The sequence below is a fragment of the Puma concolor genome, chromosome D2, assembly GCF_028749965.1.
Source record: "Puma concolor isolate L17-30 chromosome D2, mPumCon1.1.hap2, whole genome shotgun sequence".
In the NCBI taxonomy this organism is placed as follows: Eukaryota; Metazoa; Chordata; class Mammalia; order Carnivora; family Felidae; genus Puma; species Puma concolor.
Window position 1 is genome coordinate 74,608,835 of NC_141677.1, and position 20,822 is coordinate 74,629,656.

Here is a 20,822-nt window from a genome sequence, read left to right on the forward strand (position 1 = left end):
CTGAGAAAGCATGAACCCAACATTGATTTCAGCTCAGGCAAAGATCCTGAAATGCGTGTGCTACTCTTTTGGGCTACTTTTTGAGCTTTTCGTAATTTTCCACAACTTTAAGTCACCATGAAAAATCCGTTTTTGATCCCAGCTATCAACAGGGAATGTTATTTAAAAGAAGTATCTTATTTAAGGAACATAAAGTCTTCTATAAAATTCACCATATATACCACTGGCTCCTCAAAAAAGCCAGCCTGCATAAAATGCTTGCATTTTTCTAGGGGTGCAGAACAATATTTTTAATTTTTCAAATACTTTTCCTTAAATTTACCAAGTTATATACGTTGAACTCTCTTTTAAGATGGGAAGTCACAGTGCTACTTTTCATAGTTCTGTGACACGGCATATTTCAAAGGAAATGTGTTTATCAGGTTTTAGAAGTTAAGTCAATGTATTCTTAGGTCTGAAATTGCATTTAACTTTTAGCTGGCTACTTCTATTTGAAGAAATCAAATACCACACCCCCCCCACTGCCATCCATAAATAAAAGGAAACACAAAGGCTGCAAAGACTACTGAAAGATACTTAAAAAAAAAAAAAAACTGCAAAGCACCAAAGGCAATTTGGTTCTCTATGCAGAAATGATACATTTTATGCAAAGTCTCTTAAAATCACAGGTGTTTGCAACTGGAGGCAAATGTTAGGAGGCAATTAATTCTCTGGGAGAACTGAGAAGGGCTCAGGGGCATTTTAAGAGTCATGCTGAGATTTACTGGACAGAATTTTAACGCTAGATGTATTACAGCCTGAACGATTAACCTGGGAGAAGTTGTTGTCTGTACCGCAAGTCAGAGCACTTGTAAGACAATGCTGACAGGCGGCCCTCTGGGCCGGTCCACAGGGCAACTCCTTGGGGCGGGGTGGGGGCTGGGGGGGTGGGGAGGAAAAGAAGACAAGAACGCCAAGTGAGGGGATCTCCAACTTCCAGAACATCCAGTTGTTCTGCTAATTTTGTTGTTGAGACTTAATTATCCATGTACGGGCACACAAGGAGGACCTTTGTAGTCGTGCCTTGCCGAGCAGAGCCACTTCCTGCGGTGTGAGTACACAATTCGACGGCACTAAGATTACAGTTGAGGGCACAGCAAATCCTTTCATTGTGTAAAAGCATCGGATGAAGCAGTAACTTCCAGGCAGTTCATTCTGCTGGCCAGTGGTGTCTGCTCAGAAGCGAATGTTTACTAAGTACGGAGAAGGGGCCCCCATTCTTCTCCCCACCCCACCCCACCCCACGGCGCGCGCACACATACGCACGTACGCACACGCACACGTACACAAAAGAAGAGAAAGGAGGAGAGGAGGCAATGATGGCGAAGGGTGAAGGGACAGGAAGGAAACCCACCCTTTCCCACCACAGGGTCTGGAAGAACTTCTCTATTTTCCATTTGAACAAAATGTTGACCCAAGCCTCTCTCAAGGAATAGTTATGTGACCTGCCGAATGAATTTCCAGCTGAGATCAATATTTGAGACAAGAGCTTTATGCAAGGTTCCCTAAAAGGAAGAATCTCAATTTCTATTTGGTAACAGATTTCAGAAGCTCAGATTTTCCAGCTCCAATCCAAAAGGGCAGTGTCTTTCAACTTCATTTTTCTACATTAGTTTTACACTGGAAATAATGACATAAAACTGAAGAGACCAGTTAGAGGTCAAATGATGATAAAATCAATTTTACTTTTAATGTAAAACCTGAAAGGCAATTAGATTTTTTTTTCTTTCATGGAAATGTTTGACTGATCGCACTAACCAAGAGACATCTAAAATTTTATCTTTTATCATCTACCCTTTGCTATTTAGTTAATGGCTCAAACAAGATGAACTCTTACAAAAATAAATCTGTGTGGGGACAAAAGACACATGTATTTAGAGACACTGCAGATCTAGAAATTAAATGCAAATTACAATAAAAATGGTTTCATTGGCAACGGACATTTTTCTGCTGAAATTGAACTCCGGTCACCGCCTCACGGGTTTTTGTTTTTGAAATTCGTGTAGGGCACAGCGTGGCCTGTTTTGACCTCCCAAACAAAAAAGCCAAGCTAGCGGCCTTGTCTGGTGGTTGGAAAGTAGAAGAGCTTGATAAAGCTTGGACTTTCGGGGGGAGATTGGGGTTTGAAAAGAAGCATGATGAGTGAGAGAAGCTTCAACTGGAAGAGTCTCTGGCGACTGTGGTTTTCACAGGATCTTTGAGAATGAGGGCCGAGAGATGAAGACCCAGCTATGAAATCGCTGCGAAGCACACCAATCACAACGGAACCTGAGTTCACTTTCACATGGGTTCTCCCCTTTGAAACAAGGTCTTGTAGAAGTAACTACATGAGATGAGAACGCACCTTTGAGGTTGACCGCCTTGTTTGGTTGGAACTGTCAGGACATTCACCTTCCTGAAAGTGATTAATAGGAAAAGTGAACACGGATGAATAAAAGCTCAGTACAGATGAGCAGGACCACCAGTAGACGAGACTCTCCAGGGACAGAGAGAAACAAGATGGCAAGAACACAAGAGCTCATGTTGGGCCTCTGCCTGGCTGTGATGCAAAACTCTTTTCTAAGCTCTGCCCAGCTCTTTGTCCCTACTGAAGGCCCACTTGTCCTGCCTCTCTTTACAAGACAGATGTCCTAAAAACACGATGTCCAATGGACACTTCAGCACAAACTCAAAGGAGCTAACCAGTTATTGACCAAAGATGGAGGTGTCTCAAAAAGGTACAGCATAAACTGAATTAAATTTATTTTGGGCTATAGAATGTATGTTTTTGAAACAACTGGATTCATAGTGATTCATCTTTGTATTACCATATTATCATTTAGTAAAACACCTTTCTAAACCAATGATTAGAGTCAGATTACTTTCAAGATTTTTGACTCCCTGGGAATAAACTATTCTTCAAAATGTCTGAAAATGTCAAAAAATAATTTTAAAAAAAGTATAAATGAAACTGATGCCAAAAACTAAAGCAGCTTGGGCTGGTTTTGTGATATGGTACTTTGCAAAATTTGTGAAGCCTGCCTCTTTACTGGACATTTGACACAAAAAACATTAAAAGGATCTCTTTTTAACTACTCTTTAAGTCTCTGTGCTTATTCGGCTTGGCTCCCTTTTTCAGAATTCTTTTACTGGCTAACACTTTCTTCCCCTGGGAAGAGGTACTGTAATTGATTAGGTTAGCCTTAGGAAGGGTTCGGGAAAGAGACGAACTACCTAGGAGTGTGTCAGGTCAAAGTGGCAGGATGTGAGTGTCACCGGGTCAGTGGGGTGATTTAACTGCAGAATCACTGCTTCCGATAGAACACAATCTTATAGTCATTTTCTTCCCTCCATTCTTCAAGCTCGTCATACACTCAACACAGTAGGCTATAGTTCAAAAGCACGGGCTCTGGAGTTGGATACGAAACAGGTTCAAATGAAATCTGACCCGACTCTTGATTAGGAACAGAATTTGGGGCTAAGTGTTTGCCTCAACGAGCCTCAGTTTTGTCATCTGTAAAATGGAGATAGGTCCAATCTGTACATTCGGAAGAATTAAAAAAACACATGGAAGTATATGGCTTAATAGTCAGTGAAATACAGTAATCACAGCAAAACCTCACGGAAGCAAAATTCCAAAGTCCAGAACCTCCAAAGTGGAACCGGGGGCCATGACCCATTGCCTCATCTGTAATCAACATATATATCCTGCCTGTAGCAATTAAAGTACTTCTCCTCTCCGACTTCAGCCAGGTCACGATCTCGCGGTCCGGGAGTTCGAGCCCCGCGTCAGGCTCTGGGCTGATGGCTCGGAGCCTGGAGCCTGTTTCCGATTCTGTGTCTCCCTCTCTCTCTGCCCCTCCCCCGTTCATGCTCTGTCTCTCTCTGTCCAAAAATAAATAAATGTTGAAAAAAAAAAAAATTTAAAAAAAATAAAAAATAAAAAATAAAGTACTTCTCCTCTTGGACAGATATTATTATAATGTGAATATATGTATTAACATTTAATACATGTTATGAAGAATAACAAATATTAACTAAAAAAAAAGAGAAAAAGTATACAATGGAATGTTGTAGCCTTTTACCCCCAAAATGTTTTCCCAACTTACCTCACCTGCATCAAGAGCATTAGACTCCTGCTTTCTTTGATAATGGAGCTAACGTGTTTCAGGGCCTTCACACAGGATTAAAATGGAAGATGACTTCACCCATATCCAGGTACGCTGTATCACATTAAAAATGTATACCTGTGCAGGGTGCCTGGGGAGGGCTCATTCGGTTAAGCTCAGGTCTGACTTTGGCTCGGGTCATGATCTCACAGTCTGTGAGTTTGAGCCCCGCGTCGGGCTCCGTGCTGACAGCTCGGAGCCTGGAGCCTGCTTTGGATTCTGTGTCTCCCTCTCTCCCTGCTCCTCCCCTGCTCATGCTCTGTCTCTCTCAAAAATGAATAAACACTTAAAAAAATTAAAAATATATATATGTATATATACATCTGCAATTGTGGCAAACTGATGACTGTTTCAAAAAATGAATCCAGCTTCAAAAGCCAGAGTCATTTCGAAACAGACACTGACCATACAATGGAGATTAAAATAGTCCTTGCCCACGTGAAGTGCTAGCACTGATTCTCTTTTAGGACCAGCTATCCAATTTATCTCCTGTGTGATCATGTACCTCTAACCCAGGCAGGTCTGAAAGCATCTGGAACAACAGCCATAGGGTTCAAGTGAGTATGCTGATCCCCAAGAGTACTTCTCTGAAGGATAACTATCATTTAGATTTGGATTTGTAAATTCTGGTAAGGTAGTTTAAAAATTATTTTACAATCCTGGGTTTGTAGGTTTTTACCATAAATCTATACTGAGGGACACGTTGCAGGCAGAAAATACATGCTTCCCTCTTGTTCCTTATCTTAACTGTGAACATCTTTGCTAAGCAACCACATTTGTGAGGACTTAGGAAAGCTAGAGCTTTTGGGGAGCTCTGGAGAGGGCCTAATCTACTTGTCTCAATCTTAGATGAGAAAACACACAACAAAAAGAAAACAAAACAGGCTGCGTGACCTCCCCAAGGAAACCTGGCCCAGTCAATAACGCAGGTGTCCAGTGTCTAAGCTCTGAACTCAACTCTGGCCCGTGATTCTGCAGCAATGGTCCAACATTACAATTTTAACGTAAGAAAAGAATTCACTGAGATATTTTTCATACATCATGCAAGTCACATGACAACCCTACAAGGTGGGTGTTGTTACCCTCACTCTACACATGCGGAAACAGGATCACGGGCTCAATATCTTGTCTAAGGTCCTAAAGACCACAAATGGCAAACCCAGTGGAGCTCCAGTTCCGGCAATGAACTGACGCTCCTTGCCACCCGGTACACACATGGAAAGGCACAGGCTTAGAAAACCGAGCGCACCGCGTTTCCCTGCTACACCCCTCCTCAGTCTCGAGGCTTCTCCAGGCGAAAATACAAACCATCCTCATCTTTCTGACCCTGTGAAACACTCAGCCTCTTCCCGGGTATTGTAGCTGCCTGGAAGTAATAAAACAGTTATCTTTGAAAAAAATCTATAATTTGGAATTTTCCCTATCTTATATTGACCATCCCACCCATAGATCAGCTTGAATCAATGAGTCTTACTATACATTTAACATGGTCAGATTACTCTGTCAAAAGAAAAGAGCATGAAAGCAAAAATCAGGTTTGTTGGCTGGTTGCGTATTTATGTATGTATGCATTCCTTATTTATTTATTTTGCTTGGCCCCTCTTTACCCCTCATAGCATAAAGGGAGATTATTATCATTATTCCTGCCTGAATTAGAAGTAATCAGAATTGGGGTGCCTGGGTGGCTCAGTCGGTTAAGCGTCCGACTTCAGCTCAGGTCATGATCTCACCGTTCGTGGGTTCAAGCCCCGCTTTGGGCTCTGTGCTGACAGCTCAGAACCTGGAGCCTGTTTCAGATTCTGTGTCCCCCTTTCTCTCTGCTCCTTCCCCACTTGCACTCCCTCTCTCTCTCAAAAATAAACATTAAAAAAAATTTTTTTAAAGAATCAGAATTAATGAAATTCAAATTTGCTATTAGATTCAAGATATTATTACCAGATAGTATATACTTATTAGAAATAATTAACAGGACACAAATATTTCTAAAGCTATTATTAAAATAGAAATAATCAGGCTTCTCTAAGTCTTGATTATCTTTTCCTTTCTTTTTCTTCTTTTTTCTTAAAAATAATAACCCTTGCTCTGCTTAGGCTGGTGACAAGAATGTTAATTTTAATTAATCCTTGCAATTAAGTATTAAAGCTATCCCTTGCCATCCCATAAGGCCCTAGGAAATAAATCCATATATTGCTGGCACTATAATTTACCGGACTGGAGTTACTCAATTATTTGGAATACACATATATGTTGATTTTAGGAATTTATTGAAAGAAAAAAAAAACTTTCCAGGAATAGCTTGGTGTTACAATTTTCTGATCAAGTGAGGGTCTTACACAGAAAACACCTTTGTTTCTATTCTTTTAAAACCCTTCTTGGTAGGTTTTCAATCCTTCCTGTCCACCTTAGGCCACAGAAGTGAGCATAGCTGAATCTTTCTTTTATAACTGGGTACGCTGTTGTCTCTGATAACTTGATCTTATGTAGCTACAAAGATGCAGAAGTTCTACAAAATTGAGCTGACTGGAAATGACCCCTGAGCATTTAAAAAAAATGTTAAAAAAGACAAGAAGTCAACCATAGAGAAACAAAAATCTCTAATATTTAGCCTGTGTGTTTGTGGGGCTGCTGAGTAAGAGGGGGATTGCTGGTTAAGTGAGTATCCTAATTAATTGATATTCTGCTGTTCTAGTAATACTAAAAATGGACTCATTTGTTCACTTGTCCAACAAGTATATACAGAATTTCCAGAATTCTCCCAGGTGTTTGAGATATACCAGTGGACAGACCAAACAAACAAACAAACAAACAAACAAACAAAAACCAAAAAAACCAAACCAAAAAACTCCTACCCTCATGGAGCTGACATTCTAGCAGGGGAAGAATGGAGTATGGTGAGGGGAATCAGAGTTTAGAGGAACAGGAGGTACAGTTTTGAAGGGGGTGGTCAGGGTAGGCCTTATTGAAAAGATGACATTAGGGCAAAGAAATGATGGAGATGAGACAGCATGGCAGGTAGCCATGGGGACAGGACATATAAGGCAGAGGGGACAGCAAAAGCAAAGGGCTAGGGGGAAGAGATACCCGGCCAGAGAGGTCAAAGGAGAGGGAGGGAGGGGGGGGGGGGTCAGGGTGGTAGGGACTGGGTGTGTGTGTAGGGGTGAGAGCGAGAGAAAGAGAAAACGTATGTATTAGAGGATAGCGTGATTGTTTTCCTCCCTTGACCTTGATTCCCCGTCAAGACTAGAAAAAGCCATTAGGCTGAAACACCACGGTAGTTTGGCCACAGATCAAAATAAAAACGCAATTATTAGAGTAGAGACAGTTTTGGATTTCACTTTTGGATTGCTGATCCGATTTTCAAGTGCTTTGACAATGTGGGTCTATGAGATGAGACAATGTGGTTGCCTCTACCTTATGGTTGGGATAACAGAGCAAACTTATTAGTCGAAGCCAGACAGAAAATAACCCTTCTCATTCCTGGCAGCCAGACCAGTTTCCGGGAATCCTGATAGATCACATGAGCTTTTGCTTTTAAAGCTTACACGCAACTGCATTAAGTTAAACTTCTTTCGCTCATTTAAAAAAAACAAACAAACAAACCTAGGTTTAAACATAAATGAAGTATGCCTGTCTGCGAAGGGAATAATTACCACGTACATGCGCAAAATCGTCAGATTCATTTGGATAGCCTAATTATACTTAAGACACAGATTTTTCAGAAAGGCGCTCTTCCTTGCTAAATGACTGTCAATATGAAAATACATGGCATTGGTTATTTCAGCTAAAGAATGTCAAGAACTGAATAATCAAGCATTAGGTTACAAAGTTTAAAAGTTAATACAGCCGCACAGAGTATTTGTATTAGTGCTTTAAGTAGCTAAATTAAATTGAAATGTGTCTCTTAAGCAGTCATTGAACAAGCAAGATGAGAAATAAATTGAGCTTCACTTAGGCCTTTATGGCATCTAACAACTGTGTCTGTCAACACACGGATCCTTTTCACTGTCAATTCAACACACATTTTGCAGACCTTGGGCCTGCAATTATTTCATTTCCTTTCTTGGAAATGTAATTTCCACTTACTTTTGGAGAATAAAAGACAGACAAAAGGAGGAAGGAGTTGCAGTATTTTCTGATTAAGATTATCTGTATAAAATGGTAAAGGGAAAAAAAAAATCTATACGCACACGCTGAAGCACATCTCAGCAACTAACCTGTCTCGGCCAAATTGCTTTTGTGTCTGGGTATTGGTTCAAATGCAGCCAGACTGTTGATGTCAAATTAGGTGTTGAACAAATTTAATAGGAAAGATGAAGAATGAATATAGATCATCTTTTTGTTGGAATAGTTCAAATGACCCCAGTGAAAAGAAAGGAAACACATGACCGCAGGAGAAAGTGTGCTTTTAATTAAACACAATGAAATGAGATAAAACTGTAAATCGGCAAAGAAGTCCATTCATTCCAAAAGGGGGGGGCGGGGGAGTTAATCGTGCCCGGCGAGAGCAACACAAGAGTGGAAGAAAATACCAGTTGGCAAAAATAGACCTAAATTGAATTTCCACTTCGTTTGTCCAGGCTTCACCTTTTACACCAGGACAGGTACAGCTACAGAAAAGGGTTCTTTCTCTCCTGATGGAACAGGAAATCCAAGGTTTCAATTAACCATGATTACAATATTCGGCTGACCTGATCTGTCTCACCCCTTCCTTTTCTTCAAGTGGCAAACCAGCTGACCGTCTGGCAACAGAACTACAGCAAAACTAGAGGAATTCCGAGAAGAGCTTGCCTTTGCTGTAAGACAAACCGCCCCTCCACGGGATCCGTCCGCAGCACACTGAACAGCAGGATTTACTCTTTGGCAGGGTGCCACTTTCAGAGCAAGTCTGCAGAGATCACTCTTTACATAGGATCTCTTCACTCTCGAGAGGGAACCATATTTAAGGCACACTGTTGACTGAGGACCAGAAAATAAGGTTCTAAAAATGTCCCCTTCAAAGTACACGTGAAGAGGATATCTACTACCTCCTGGAAGATCTAGCATCTTCCTTGATGGCTCAGAAATCATTAAGAGGGATGATCCGAGCATTTAATCCTGGAAGAATGATTAAGCTCCTTGTGACACCGAATAATTCGTCAATTCTCTGTGCAGAAGAAGAACCGGGTTGCCAAACGTTAGTTGAGGGGAAGGGATTCTCTCGACACGTATCTGCTCTGGATCAGAATAAGACCTCTGAGCTAGGAGCCTAGAATCACAAGTTGGCTCATCAAACGGAGGAAGGAGAGTAGTTACTGGCTAACTCAACCCAAATCTCTCTGAAGGGGAATAAAGCAAAGTAACACACAGTTAAGTCATCACAGATTCTTCTACACACTTACTTAGTAAAGAGCATCATTACTTACTGAAATGTGACCTTGGAACTTGTACATCCTTCCAATTTACACGAGCCTTCACCTGGCTCAGGTGTTGGGGGGGACGGACTGTTGAATTCTGCCTCCAGAGTTTTCTTGTTCAAGGCTGTTTTTGTTACACTGGATACAGAACCCAACACTGGCATGGATTTGGACTCTGAGGTGGCTAATATCCCGGTTGGACCTTAAAACCAAACACATACCTCAAGTTTAATAATTCTGTGCAATGCTTATTAATATGGCACTGAAAAACAGATTAGCCGAAAATCCCTCAGGAAACGAGAGGCCAAGTTTTGTTTAAAATTTCGAGAGCATGCCGCAAAATGTTCCTATGAGGAATTTGCTCTGCTTTCGTGGTACTACTGCTTTTCAGGGCACCAGGACCACGCTGAGAAATTATGTCCAGGCCTTTAAGAAAGCACAAAACCCCAGGCCAGGGTTCCCTCACTGACCAGAGTCCTTATTAATACCGGAATTGTGAAAACTCTTTTCTTCTCAGAGCATGGCTTTCTGACAGCCCTACTTGAACCATTTGGCCTCTCAAGAGTTAATTCTTCCCCAAACTCAGCTCTGCGTTTCAAACAGCAAATGGAACAATGTCAAAGGCTCTTTTTAAAAGGCTCATGGAGGCTTCTTAAGCACTAAACGGCTTTTATGAACATTTTTCATTTTAATGTGATTGAGAAGTAAGTGGATTTATTTCCTGTTAAAATACAGACACAGGATTCTAAAAATTAGGTGGCAAAGAGGTTGGCTGTTTACCTCTCGGATTCTTCTGCTCTTTGGGACAGGATTAAATGACTACAACAGTGCTTGTTCCTGAAATTATTGGCGTACCAATCCAAAACTCCCGGGCACCAGAGCAAAGTTCTCTCATTATCTGTTTTCTACTCTCAGTTAGAAAGATACTATCCTAGCCAGCTTTTTTCAAAGCAAGATTCTAATATGTCTTTCTTGAAACCTCAGAAGAAATCTTTGTAAGACAAGAAGATTTATGTAATAAGTCATAAATGTACACATAAAATTAGAACTTCTAAAAATTAAGCTAGAGGACAACCTGCAAGGTGTCACTGAAAAGAGGGCAAAACTTGGGAGGGGTCTCATCTTCCCGAAGCCATGTCGGATCATCTCCTAAAAGGGTAAGTGCTAGCAGGGACCATCCAAAACGCTAGCTGGTTTCTGGTCATTAATATTAGGCTCCGGAATTTCATGCTCACATTTACATACGAATGAGTCTCAGGTATTCCAACAGTATAACCCATCAACTCCAAAAATGAAGTTCTGATTTGAAAAAAACCCCTAAAGAGTGGCTGCGAGACTGTTCCACCATCCCGTTGCTGTACCTCTGATGGCCTCGCTCCTTGTGGGAGACATAGACCCCCTCTGGTCTAAGGGAAAGCCTCAGTTCCCAAAGCACTGGGTGTCTGTCTTCCTCATTTATTTCCACGCTACCATCTGGGCAGACAAGCTTGTGACGTCACCAAATATCCTGATTCAAGCTGTGACAAGCCTCCAGGTGCATGGGGATGTGCAAGTGAAGACCGAAGAGTGGGAAGATCAAGAAAGATCCCCAAAATAAAAATACGAAGGTGAATTCGAGATTGGCTTCTGAGCCGCTCTGTTCTGCCCTTGGGTAGTTGCTGACTACAACGCTAGACAGCTTTAAACAATCCGTCCTCGTAGGAAAGCAAGATCTGCTTCTGAATACCCCGATGCCTGCTGCTGCTTCTGCAAGTGAAGCCAGCCACAAACGATGGAGCGTGGGTGAGCTGGGCCACAGCTCCTGTTTTTTCTTACATATGGAAAAGAAATAAAGAAAAATACAGAATGTTTAACATTATTATTATGGCATCCTGCTTAAGCTGCCCAATGTTTTCCAAGAGGCACTTGCTGCCCTTTGAAATGTCAGCTTGGCAGGCCACGAGTCTTCAAAGTATCAGTTCGGTCTGATAAAAGAAACTCTAAAGAAAAAGGGGCGTCACTGGTCCCTGAGGGAGAGCCCAACTATCCTGGGGTCTGAGGTCTGCAAAGCTCTGGCCGCCCCTGCCGCTCCCATGATGCTTCCTCTCTCCACTCTGGGACCTCACATTAGCTTTCCCATAAGCCTTTGTGTACAGAAGGAAAGCTTCTCAAAAGATTCACACGTACCTGAAGCCACAAACCTATCAAATTCATCTCTGGAATGTGCTCCCACCATGCAGCACGCAGCAAACAGCTGTGCTAAGTTTAGCTTCTCGTTCCGTCTCTACAATCCCCTCCCGGATTTTCACTTTGTCATTCCACGACCCTTATACAGAGATGTATTTGGTAAATACCTCTTCCAATTTGATGCTAGAAAAACATCGGCACCATTTAAAAAAGAAAAAGGATGAGTTCTTTTCTAGATGATAGAGTTTGGAGGTTTGTTTCCTCTTCCCACTGGCGCTTTTGTTTTTCCTTTGGCTACTAGGGAGCTCAAAAGAAAATTTCTGCTCATTTACAAGTCTCTCTCCTCGATAGGATTCCTCTCCACTCTGCCAATTACAGAGTTCTTGTTTTTCTATCCAAATACTGATGATTCCATTGACCATATGCCTTATTACAACATTCCTCAAATGATACATTGAATATTTATATATTCATGGAATAAAATAAGTAAAATGAAAGATTCTCACATGCCTATACAATGTGTTCCTACCTTTCTTTGTCCAGTCTTTGAAATATTCAAATTCCCATAGTGACTAAAGTGAAAATGTTTGTCTCTCCCATTGAAAACTAACTTTGAAATAGTGCTGCACATTTGACTAAGTTCGTGAGTGAAGTAGGAATGCTTCCATGGGAACAAAATACAAAATGTAAATGACTGAAAACAAAAATCGGATCCACAAAGTCCTAAAAAATCATGATGGCTATTTGGAATACTTCAAGGATGAAATGTCAGAAGTGATTGTCAGAAAAATGAATAACGATTCATGGTGGAGGCTGGTAAATGCTTATAAAGCAATTCTAAGAAAAAAAAATCTCTTACAGCATCCTTTAATTTTCCTGAGAGGGGGTTGTTCTGGCGGTGGGGGGGGGGGAGCAGGGAGAGAATTCTTGCAGGATATTAACAGCAGAATTTCCAGACCAAACTAAAAACTGAACGGCTGAATTTTTTTTTTAAGAGGAAAACAGATCTAATCTTTTTATAAGAAAGGTTTGGCTGGTATTTTATGCTGCTTCCAGTTCAAGGAACAAATTTACTAAATTGTTTGAGTAAAATCCCTACGTGGAAACTAGACCTTGATTATCAAAAACCCCAATCCTTCCTGTTCTAGCAACTTAAACTTGGTGGACATGACTCAGTGCAGATTTAAACTGTCACAATGGACCAAATAGAGTTGGCTGAATGGAGTCTAAAAGGTTCAGCCCATTAGCCACGGTGGCTGGTTAATGCTACTTTGGGGTAGTTTTTCAAAGCCAGCCTCCTGGCCACAAGGGAAAAACCTCATACAGGTTTCTGCTAATTCCCGTGACCAAGCTGATGGAAAAAACCGGAAGACACACACAGTTAGCCTTGAGGTCTCGCACGTGCATACCGTGACGCAAACGCAGCCTGTGAGCTCCAGGCTCGCTCAGATGGTCGTTTCTAGTTGGTGACAGAGCCGAAATGCGTCGTCCACCCGGTTCGCGAGCAGAGACAGCAAACAGAACGGATCTGAAGGCTAAAAATGATGCTTGTGCATTTGTAACTGATGCGTCGTGACTACCCTTATTACTGACTATCCTGCGCTGTCTCTGGGCCCCGCGAGCTACTCGGCACTCCTCGTGTACTGACTGACGAACTTGATGCTTAGAATAACACGATGGGGTGGCGCTTTTATTACCCTCATTTCACAGATGAGGAAACTGAGGCACAGAGAAGTTGAGCAATTTACAGGCCAGCCGCTCGCCAACAGCAGAGCGAGGACTCCTTCCCGCTACACTGTTGCCAAAGCCCATCCTTAATATCTTCATACCGGGGTATCTTGCGTGAAGCAAGCCCGATCTCTAAAACCCTGATTACCTACAAACAGACAATGTACACACACACCAAAAAGCGAAAACACGCCAGTTCTTATGGGATATCCATAAGTACCTTTGCCCATCCGATACTTCTCACTCACATTAAAAACAAATTTAATAATTATAAAAAGAACATTTCATGTTACAAAGAGGCTTAAAGGAGAATGTTTCCGAGAGGAAGGGTAGAGCTGCGGAGAATTCAAACCAGCTTACTACTGCTATCTGCTTCTGCTGTCACCTTTCTGCGACGCAAAATCCTCTCTAACTCAGTCTCACTGTTTTCAGTGGCAAGGGATTTTAAGCTTCTTGAACTAGTGGATTTGTTAAGTGTCCCCTAAAGTGAAAAAACAAAAACAAAAACAAAAACAAAAAGGTTAATGGCTTCATAACAATATACAGAAGAATACAAAAATCAAACCAGCAAAACATTACCAGAAATTGAATGGAATTAGGAAACGGAATGAATTTGTTGTATACACGTATATTCTTTTTCTCGTGTGTGTATCTTCAATGACACACGGTGTTGGATCGTTTAAGAAGATGCTACTGAGGATGTAAGATGTCAGCTTTCACATCAAAAGAACAGGACGAGATGGGCTAACTAGGAACTCGGCGGGGGGAGGTGCCCGCACATCGATGAGTAAGAGGCGGGTATGTGTTGATCCATCGTGTGGAGACAGAAGCACATATTGAACTCACCTGAGAGGGTTTTCTTGATACAGCAGCCACGAGCTACTGAACCCGAATCCTTGCGGCCCTGAAAAAGTGTGGCTGAGTCTTCAGAATGACCCTGGCTCCACAAGTGGTGGCAATGGTGTCGTGGCTGCCAGAGGAGGCACGTGGTGCTCTCCCGTGGCCTAGAGCCAAAGAAGCACTGCCCTGAGACACCTTGACTTCGTCGTGAAAGAGGAGAGGTTATAATGACACAGGGAAGCAAGGAAGGGCCGGCATCGCCATCCCACATTCCTAACAGAGGAGGCAGCGAAGGGTCACTCAGGGCCCAGAAGACGCCGAAGGAGACAAGAGATGCCGCGAAGCTGTGTGCCTGCTGAAATTGGTTCTGACTTCCAAGGCAGCAGAGAAAGACCCAGGAGGTGGTTCCCTGCCCCGGCTCCTCTGGGAAGCGTGTTACGGAGGGAGGACTATGGCTTTCTGTGTCCCGTTCCCAGTCACGTGTTTGCACAGAGCACTGGGTGACATAATTCACACCTCGTGTGTCAGGATTCAGCACTGCACCCTTACCGGGGGCCCGTTTCCTTTCGTAAGAAACGCCCTTCCTTAGCTGGGCCATGTGCTTGGCAGGAAAAAAAAGCCAGGAGGATCCACAATCTTTGTATCGGAACAGATCAGAACCTCAGCTCTGGCATAGCTCGCCAGGGCCGGTGGCAGCTTTTGCCCACCAAGGCCACCAATGGGGCTGGCCTTTGTCACCTCAGCCTTCATTCTGCTCCTGCCCCCTTCCAACTTCCTGAAGGATTCTAAGAATTCTACTGGCTAAAAACGGTTAACTCATGTTTCTTCTTTGGCCTATAAAACAAAAAAAGTAGCTTGTAAAATTAGGTAGGTACAAATCTCACATGATACAGGTTATTATGTTTTGTTTAGAAAGGTTTCTCCCCTAACTGGGTAAAGGCATTGAAAAGCAGCCTGATGGGGCCGGGGTGGGGAGTGACTTACAAGATGAGGAGATGTTACTCTTTCGCTATCAGCTGCCCAGCTAAGAGTAATGTGTAAAATACACATGTAAAATAAGGCTTACATTGTAATCAAGCATATGACACCTCCCCCCTCCCCAAGAAGTATCTGCTTTTCCTCTATTGCAAAAATTCACCTAGAAATATACTCAAAGGAAAATCATGTTACATGGAACCCTGTAATAGCTTATTTTATAATTTAAAAAATTAGATGATGTGGTTTGTTTATTTCACAGTTAACAATGCAGAACCGCACCTACTCACGGAAGAGTTAAATAGTAAAATAGGATCAATACCGACAAGGTAAAGAAAATAGAACAAAAGGCAACTAAGATAAATTTGAAAAAAAAAAAAATTAGAAAAACTATTCCCAAATCATGCATTTACAAGTTTTAAAAACTTACCAGCTGTACATTTGTAAATAGATTATTTGAAAAATATAGGGCCATTAGTACTAAAATAACTCATGAAACTGTTACATCGTTTGAATGTCAAGAACAGTCTTTAATTTTCCCAGAGGCTGGAGTTAATTCAAGAAAAAGATATGTGTTGGGGCACCTGGGTGGCTCAGTTGGTTAAGCATCGGACTTCAGCCCAGGTCATGATCTCACAGTCCGTGAGTTCGAGCCCCACATCGGGCTCTGTGCCGACAGCTTGGAGCCTAGAGCCTGCTTCAGATTCTGTGTCTCCCTCTCTCTCTGCCCCTCCCCTGCTCATGCTGGCTCTGTCTCAAAAATAAATAAAAACATTAAAAAAAATTTAAAAAAAAAAGAAAAAGAAAAAGATATGTGACTGTGTACATATATGCACACATACACCTTGCAAGGATATCTTTTAAGGAAGAATTTCTCTCACAATATTCTCTCTTTTTTATTTGGATAACAGCATTAATCCCCCAAATTCTGTGGTGAGCTACCCTCTCATCACACCTGATACTGAAAGGTTCTGTTTTCCAAGTTCTAATCTTTGAATCTCAAAACTTTTTTCTCCATCCACTGACTGATGTGACTGACTCAGCTAGTATGGGAGTGAACTTGAAATATGCAGACACTTGGGGAGAAAAGAAAGATGTCTACATGATTCTCAACTGGAATGACCAAGGAGCTCAGCTAATAAAGTACCAAGATTGTCTAAATTATCTATTTATGTTATCATCATAAACTCTGAGAATCAGAAATTAACTTAGAAACCATATGGTACACAGAATTCCTTCCACTTTACAGAAAAGAGAATTCAAACTCAGTGAGCCTTGGGGTTTGGGCCAGGCCCCACAGTAAGTCAGTGATAGGGCTGGACTTGAACGCAGGTCTTCTGATTCCCAAGCCAGCGTTCAATCCTAGTCCCCATGTTGGTCAAACGTTCACGACACTGACTTATCTAAGTGTTCGTTGGCAAAATCAACTATCCAATAATTCCTGGGTATCCTGAAAAACTGAAAAGTGCCTGGGAAAAACCTGAAAGAGAATTTCTTAGAAGTTGTTTTTGTTTAGGGGCACCTGGGTGGCTCAGCTGGTTGAGTGTCCGACTCTTGATTTTGGCTCAGGTCATGATCTCACAGTTTGTGAGTTCAAGCCCCACGTTGGGCTCTGAGCTGGCAGTGCAGAGCTTGCTTGGGATTCTCTGTCTCCCTCTCTTTCTGCCCCTCCCCTGCTTGCTTTCTCTCTCTCAAAGGTCAACAAACATTAAAAAAGTTGTTTTTGTTTGATTTAGAGACAACTGAACTTGAAAGAGACTTTTAGATCAATCTGTATGGATTTATTCTTCAGACATCGCTGTGTCCACTGAGAGTGACATTCACATGACTGGGGTGACTTGACAGGCTTCCAAAACCTCCAAAAAACCTTGTGTGACTAGGAGAAGTAAACCATAGATTTTTCTTTTTAATCTACAACTTTTAAAAGTTCAGTGTCAACGGGCTTGGAGAAATAAGTTCAGTCCACACTGAGACTGTAGCAATTGACTTGGGAAGTGTCCACATGCAAACAGAGTGAGATTTTCCAAATGCCAAACCAGACATGTGTTTCCTACTCATGTGCTTTCAGCAAAAGGCCAAATCTCTTAAGGACATTTAAGGACATCTCTTATGATGTCCCTCCAACTCAGGTCACATCTGATTTCAGCAAAAACACCAGTTTATTCCCGGTTTCTGTTCTACAGAACTGAACATGGCGTTCCTTGGTTTCTTGGTCTCTCGTAACAGGTACTGGCTCTCACTGCAGTGCCAGTGGGCACGCTTTCCATGCTCTTTCCACGTTTGCTTCTCACGTGCCACAACCATGAGGCAGGGTCATGTGTGCTGCTGGGTCTGTGCTGCTGGGTACTCTGATAACCCCAATAGCCTACACACCAGCAAGAAGCACCAATAAAGCCCCACCTGAAGGGGGCTTGCTTTCTCTCTCTCTTACAAGAAGTTGTAAGCTTTCTCGGCCCCAAGTGACAAGGGGTTATAAATCCTCCGTCAAAGGGAACCTCCATGGGGGTAACTGGAGAGTTGCCATTTGGCAAAGAAGAGTAAGGGAGAAAAGTGAGTTCCACTTTTTAAAAACAATTAATGCAAAGAAACAGCATTGCCAGGGGGCACCTGGATGGCTCAGTCGGTTAAGCATCCCCAGACTTAAGCTCAGGTCATGATCTCACGGTCTGTGAGTTTGAGTCCCGCATTGGGCTCTGTGCTGACGGCTCAGAGCCTGGAGCCTGCTTCAGATTCTGTGTCTCCCTCTCTCTCTCTCTGCCCCTCCCCACTCATACTCTGTCTCTCTCTCTCTCTCTCTCAAAAATAAATAAACATTAAAAAAAAGAAAAAAAGAAAGAAAGAACACGCCAGAATTAACAGCTATTAGTGGCACATTAACGCCAGATCCAGTAGAGAAATCTAATAATCCATCCAGAGCATGAAGGATGGGGGTAATTTGCAGAAAAGAAAGAGGTTTTGACAATTTTTATAATTTGTAAATTATTTCCCAAAAACCTATTCTGCAAACTTCTCTCCTTGAAGTGGCACAAAATGTATAGTGAACATGATCTTTAAGAGTGACGCTATAATTCAGTAAACTTGCTACTATCTAGCATTATCAGGAGTGGGATATCTTAGCTCATCAAATATCATCTGTATCTTAGACAGATGTCTGATGTTTTCAAATAAACCTGATTTTTAAATAGTCAACCTCAGTGTAGTTTACTCTTTCACTGATGGTCAGAACTCTATTATAGGGCATCTTCATGAACAGGAATTAGCATTCTAATGCAGAGACAACAAAAGGGCCTAGCGTAGGGAGTTCTCGCTGGATGACAAGATTTTCTCAATAAAGAATCCGTTGGATAATAACCACGCTACTTTTTCAATGGGTTTAACACTTCATTCCGTAGGTGGAACACCACTGTGAGGGAGGCTATACCTCTCTTCAGTACTAACGCCACTCACCTAAAAGTAAAGCAGACTAATTAAGCCATTCTGAGTTAAGTCTGCTGTTTCACACTTGATGAAAATAATTTTGTTTACCACAATTATGTGGATGTCTCCATGCAATGCGTAATTAGCACAGTAACAACACACACGGGAATATTAGTTCTGTACCCCCGCCCCCACGTTTGTTGACTTACTGTGCATAATAACTGGGATTGAGACTGTAACAGGATCTGAGAATAGACCCCTTAGTATCTGGTAACATTTTCGGAGTGAGGCGTTCCTCTCTGACAGCAAGTGCCCGACAGGGCAGCGCTCTTGTGCTCTGCTGGCAAAAGCTCATATGCTTTGGAAAGAAGAAACTGGCTGGAGAGGGGCATTAGGCCTGTTCTCCAACGGACGGGAGATGCTTGTAGAAAATGAAGTTGGTAGCATAAAGAAAGGGACGTTTATTCTATTCTCCAATTTATCACCAGATAATTTTTTAAACTGTGAGGAAAAGCAGACTGCGACCCTGATCGTAGCATATGTGGATATTTGGGTAGGAGCTCAGATTTACATTTTGGCACCAAAGGTTCCACATTCAGGCCCTCAAATCAAGCACTATCCACGCAAGAGTCTCTACTGTGTTTCCATTATGACCCAGCATGCCCTGGTCCTTAGATCTGGTCACTTCATCTTGAAGCTGTCAAGCAAGGACTGGAGGGCAAGAACAGGAAATAATGATTCTGGTGCAAGTGCAACCATTCTTCTAGAACAGGAACAGCAGAGTAGTGACACATAACAAACATTAACATGCCCGATGGAGGCGTCCACAGAGCAATCAAGCGAGCTATCAAAAAGAACTGAGGGTTATGGCAAATGAAAATGAAATGCATCACAACCAATTATTCAGAGAAATAGATTACAAAAATATTCTCCTTTCATTGTCCCATGAACTAAAAATAATAAAACCAAAGGTCTATTCTTACCAGTATTCCTTTTAGCTCATTCACTGCACTCTCAGAGCCTTTTGAAGATTCTGGCTACAATTTTAAAAAGAAAGCACAATTAGTAATTCAGTTTTAAAAGTCTAAACCGAGATTTTTACGGGGCAAAGTGTTGGCAACCTATATGGACTACTGGGGTTTTTTTGTTGTTTTTTTTTTAAGTGAGGTCTATGTCTTACGGTTAGGAAAAAAGATTAGACATGTTAGTGTTCCCAAGTGGCAGTTAAACAGACAGTTAGGAGAAACAGTCAAGGCATAAGGACTCGAGCTAGCATCTTCTAAATGCCATTTTGTTACTTCCTGTCGTCACCACACAGAGAAAAGATTTCGATTCCAAAGATTCAATTTCAAAGCATTCAGAACTTTTTACACGGAACTGTTCTCCACTCGCGTCGCCGGGCCTCTAACAGCGAGCGACGACCAGGAAGGCAGCAGCACAGAGCAGGAAGCAAGCGACAGGGCAGAAACCTCTCTCAGCTCCGACAGCTCCAGGCAGAGGCCGCGGGGCCTGCTGCGGGGATCTCAGGACGGAGCCAGGGGCAGGGGTCGGCCAAGAACCGGGCTTCACGGGAGAACATTAGCATCACCGGCTACCGAAGCGGTTAGAAAGCTCAGAGGGCTTCTCTTCTGGCCACACTGTGAACACAGCGATTTGAAATGCAGTTCTGGGTAATGTCTGCCCGCCCCTCACTCCCTCACAGTCTCCGTGGATCCCTCCACTAATTCACCGGAGGGAAAATCTAGCACGAGGTTTTCAAACAAAGACCCGTGATCTCCTCCCCTGTCCCACTTCCTTCCACAGGGGACGGAGATGAAGAGAAAGCCTGCGGGGGACTCCCTGGCCTCTGGTTCCTGGAAAAGAGGCAAAGCTAATTTCTCTCGCATCAAGAAATGGGAAGTGATTAACAGCGACCTATAACCCTTTCCTCTCAAAAGTTATTGAAAGAATAAGATCCTGTTCCAATTTTTTTAAAGTGGACAGTGAGAGGGAAAGAGGGAATGGGAGGGAGAGGTAGAAAGGGGAGGGTGGGGGGGAGAAGGGAGGGAGAGAGAGGTTTGCTGCTCATGTACAGATTAGACCAAGACATTCAACTTTCGCAGCCTGCGCTTTCTGG

At 42.4% G+C, this 20,822-nt stretch overlaps 1 protein-coding gene across 2 annotated transcripts in view; it reads right to left on the reverse strand.

The window, feature by feature from the left end:
* SHTN1 (shootin 1) overlaps positions 1–20,822 on the reverse strand; it is a 102,137-nt gene that overhangs the window by 7,605 nt on the left and 73,710 nt on the right. For both annotated transcript variants that reach the window (XM_086680969.1, XM_086680968.1), the window contains 3 exons: positions 19,690–19,743; positions 13,835–13,955; positions 9,590–9,782 (listed from right to left, as the gene is read on the reverse strand). In XM_086680969.1, coding sequence (XP_086537095.1) covers positions 9,590–9,782; positions 13,835–13,955; positions 19,690–19,743 — 368 coding nt within the window. The remainder of the gene's footprint in view (positions 1–9,589; positions 9,783–13,834; positions 13,956–19,689; positions 19,744–20,822) is intronic.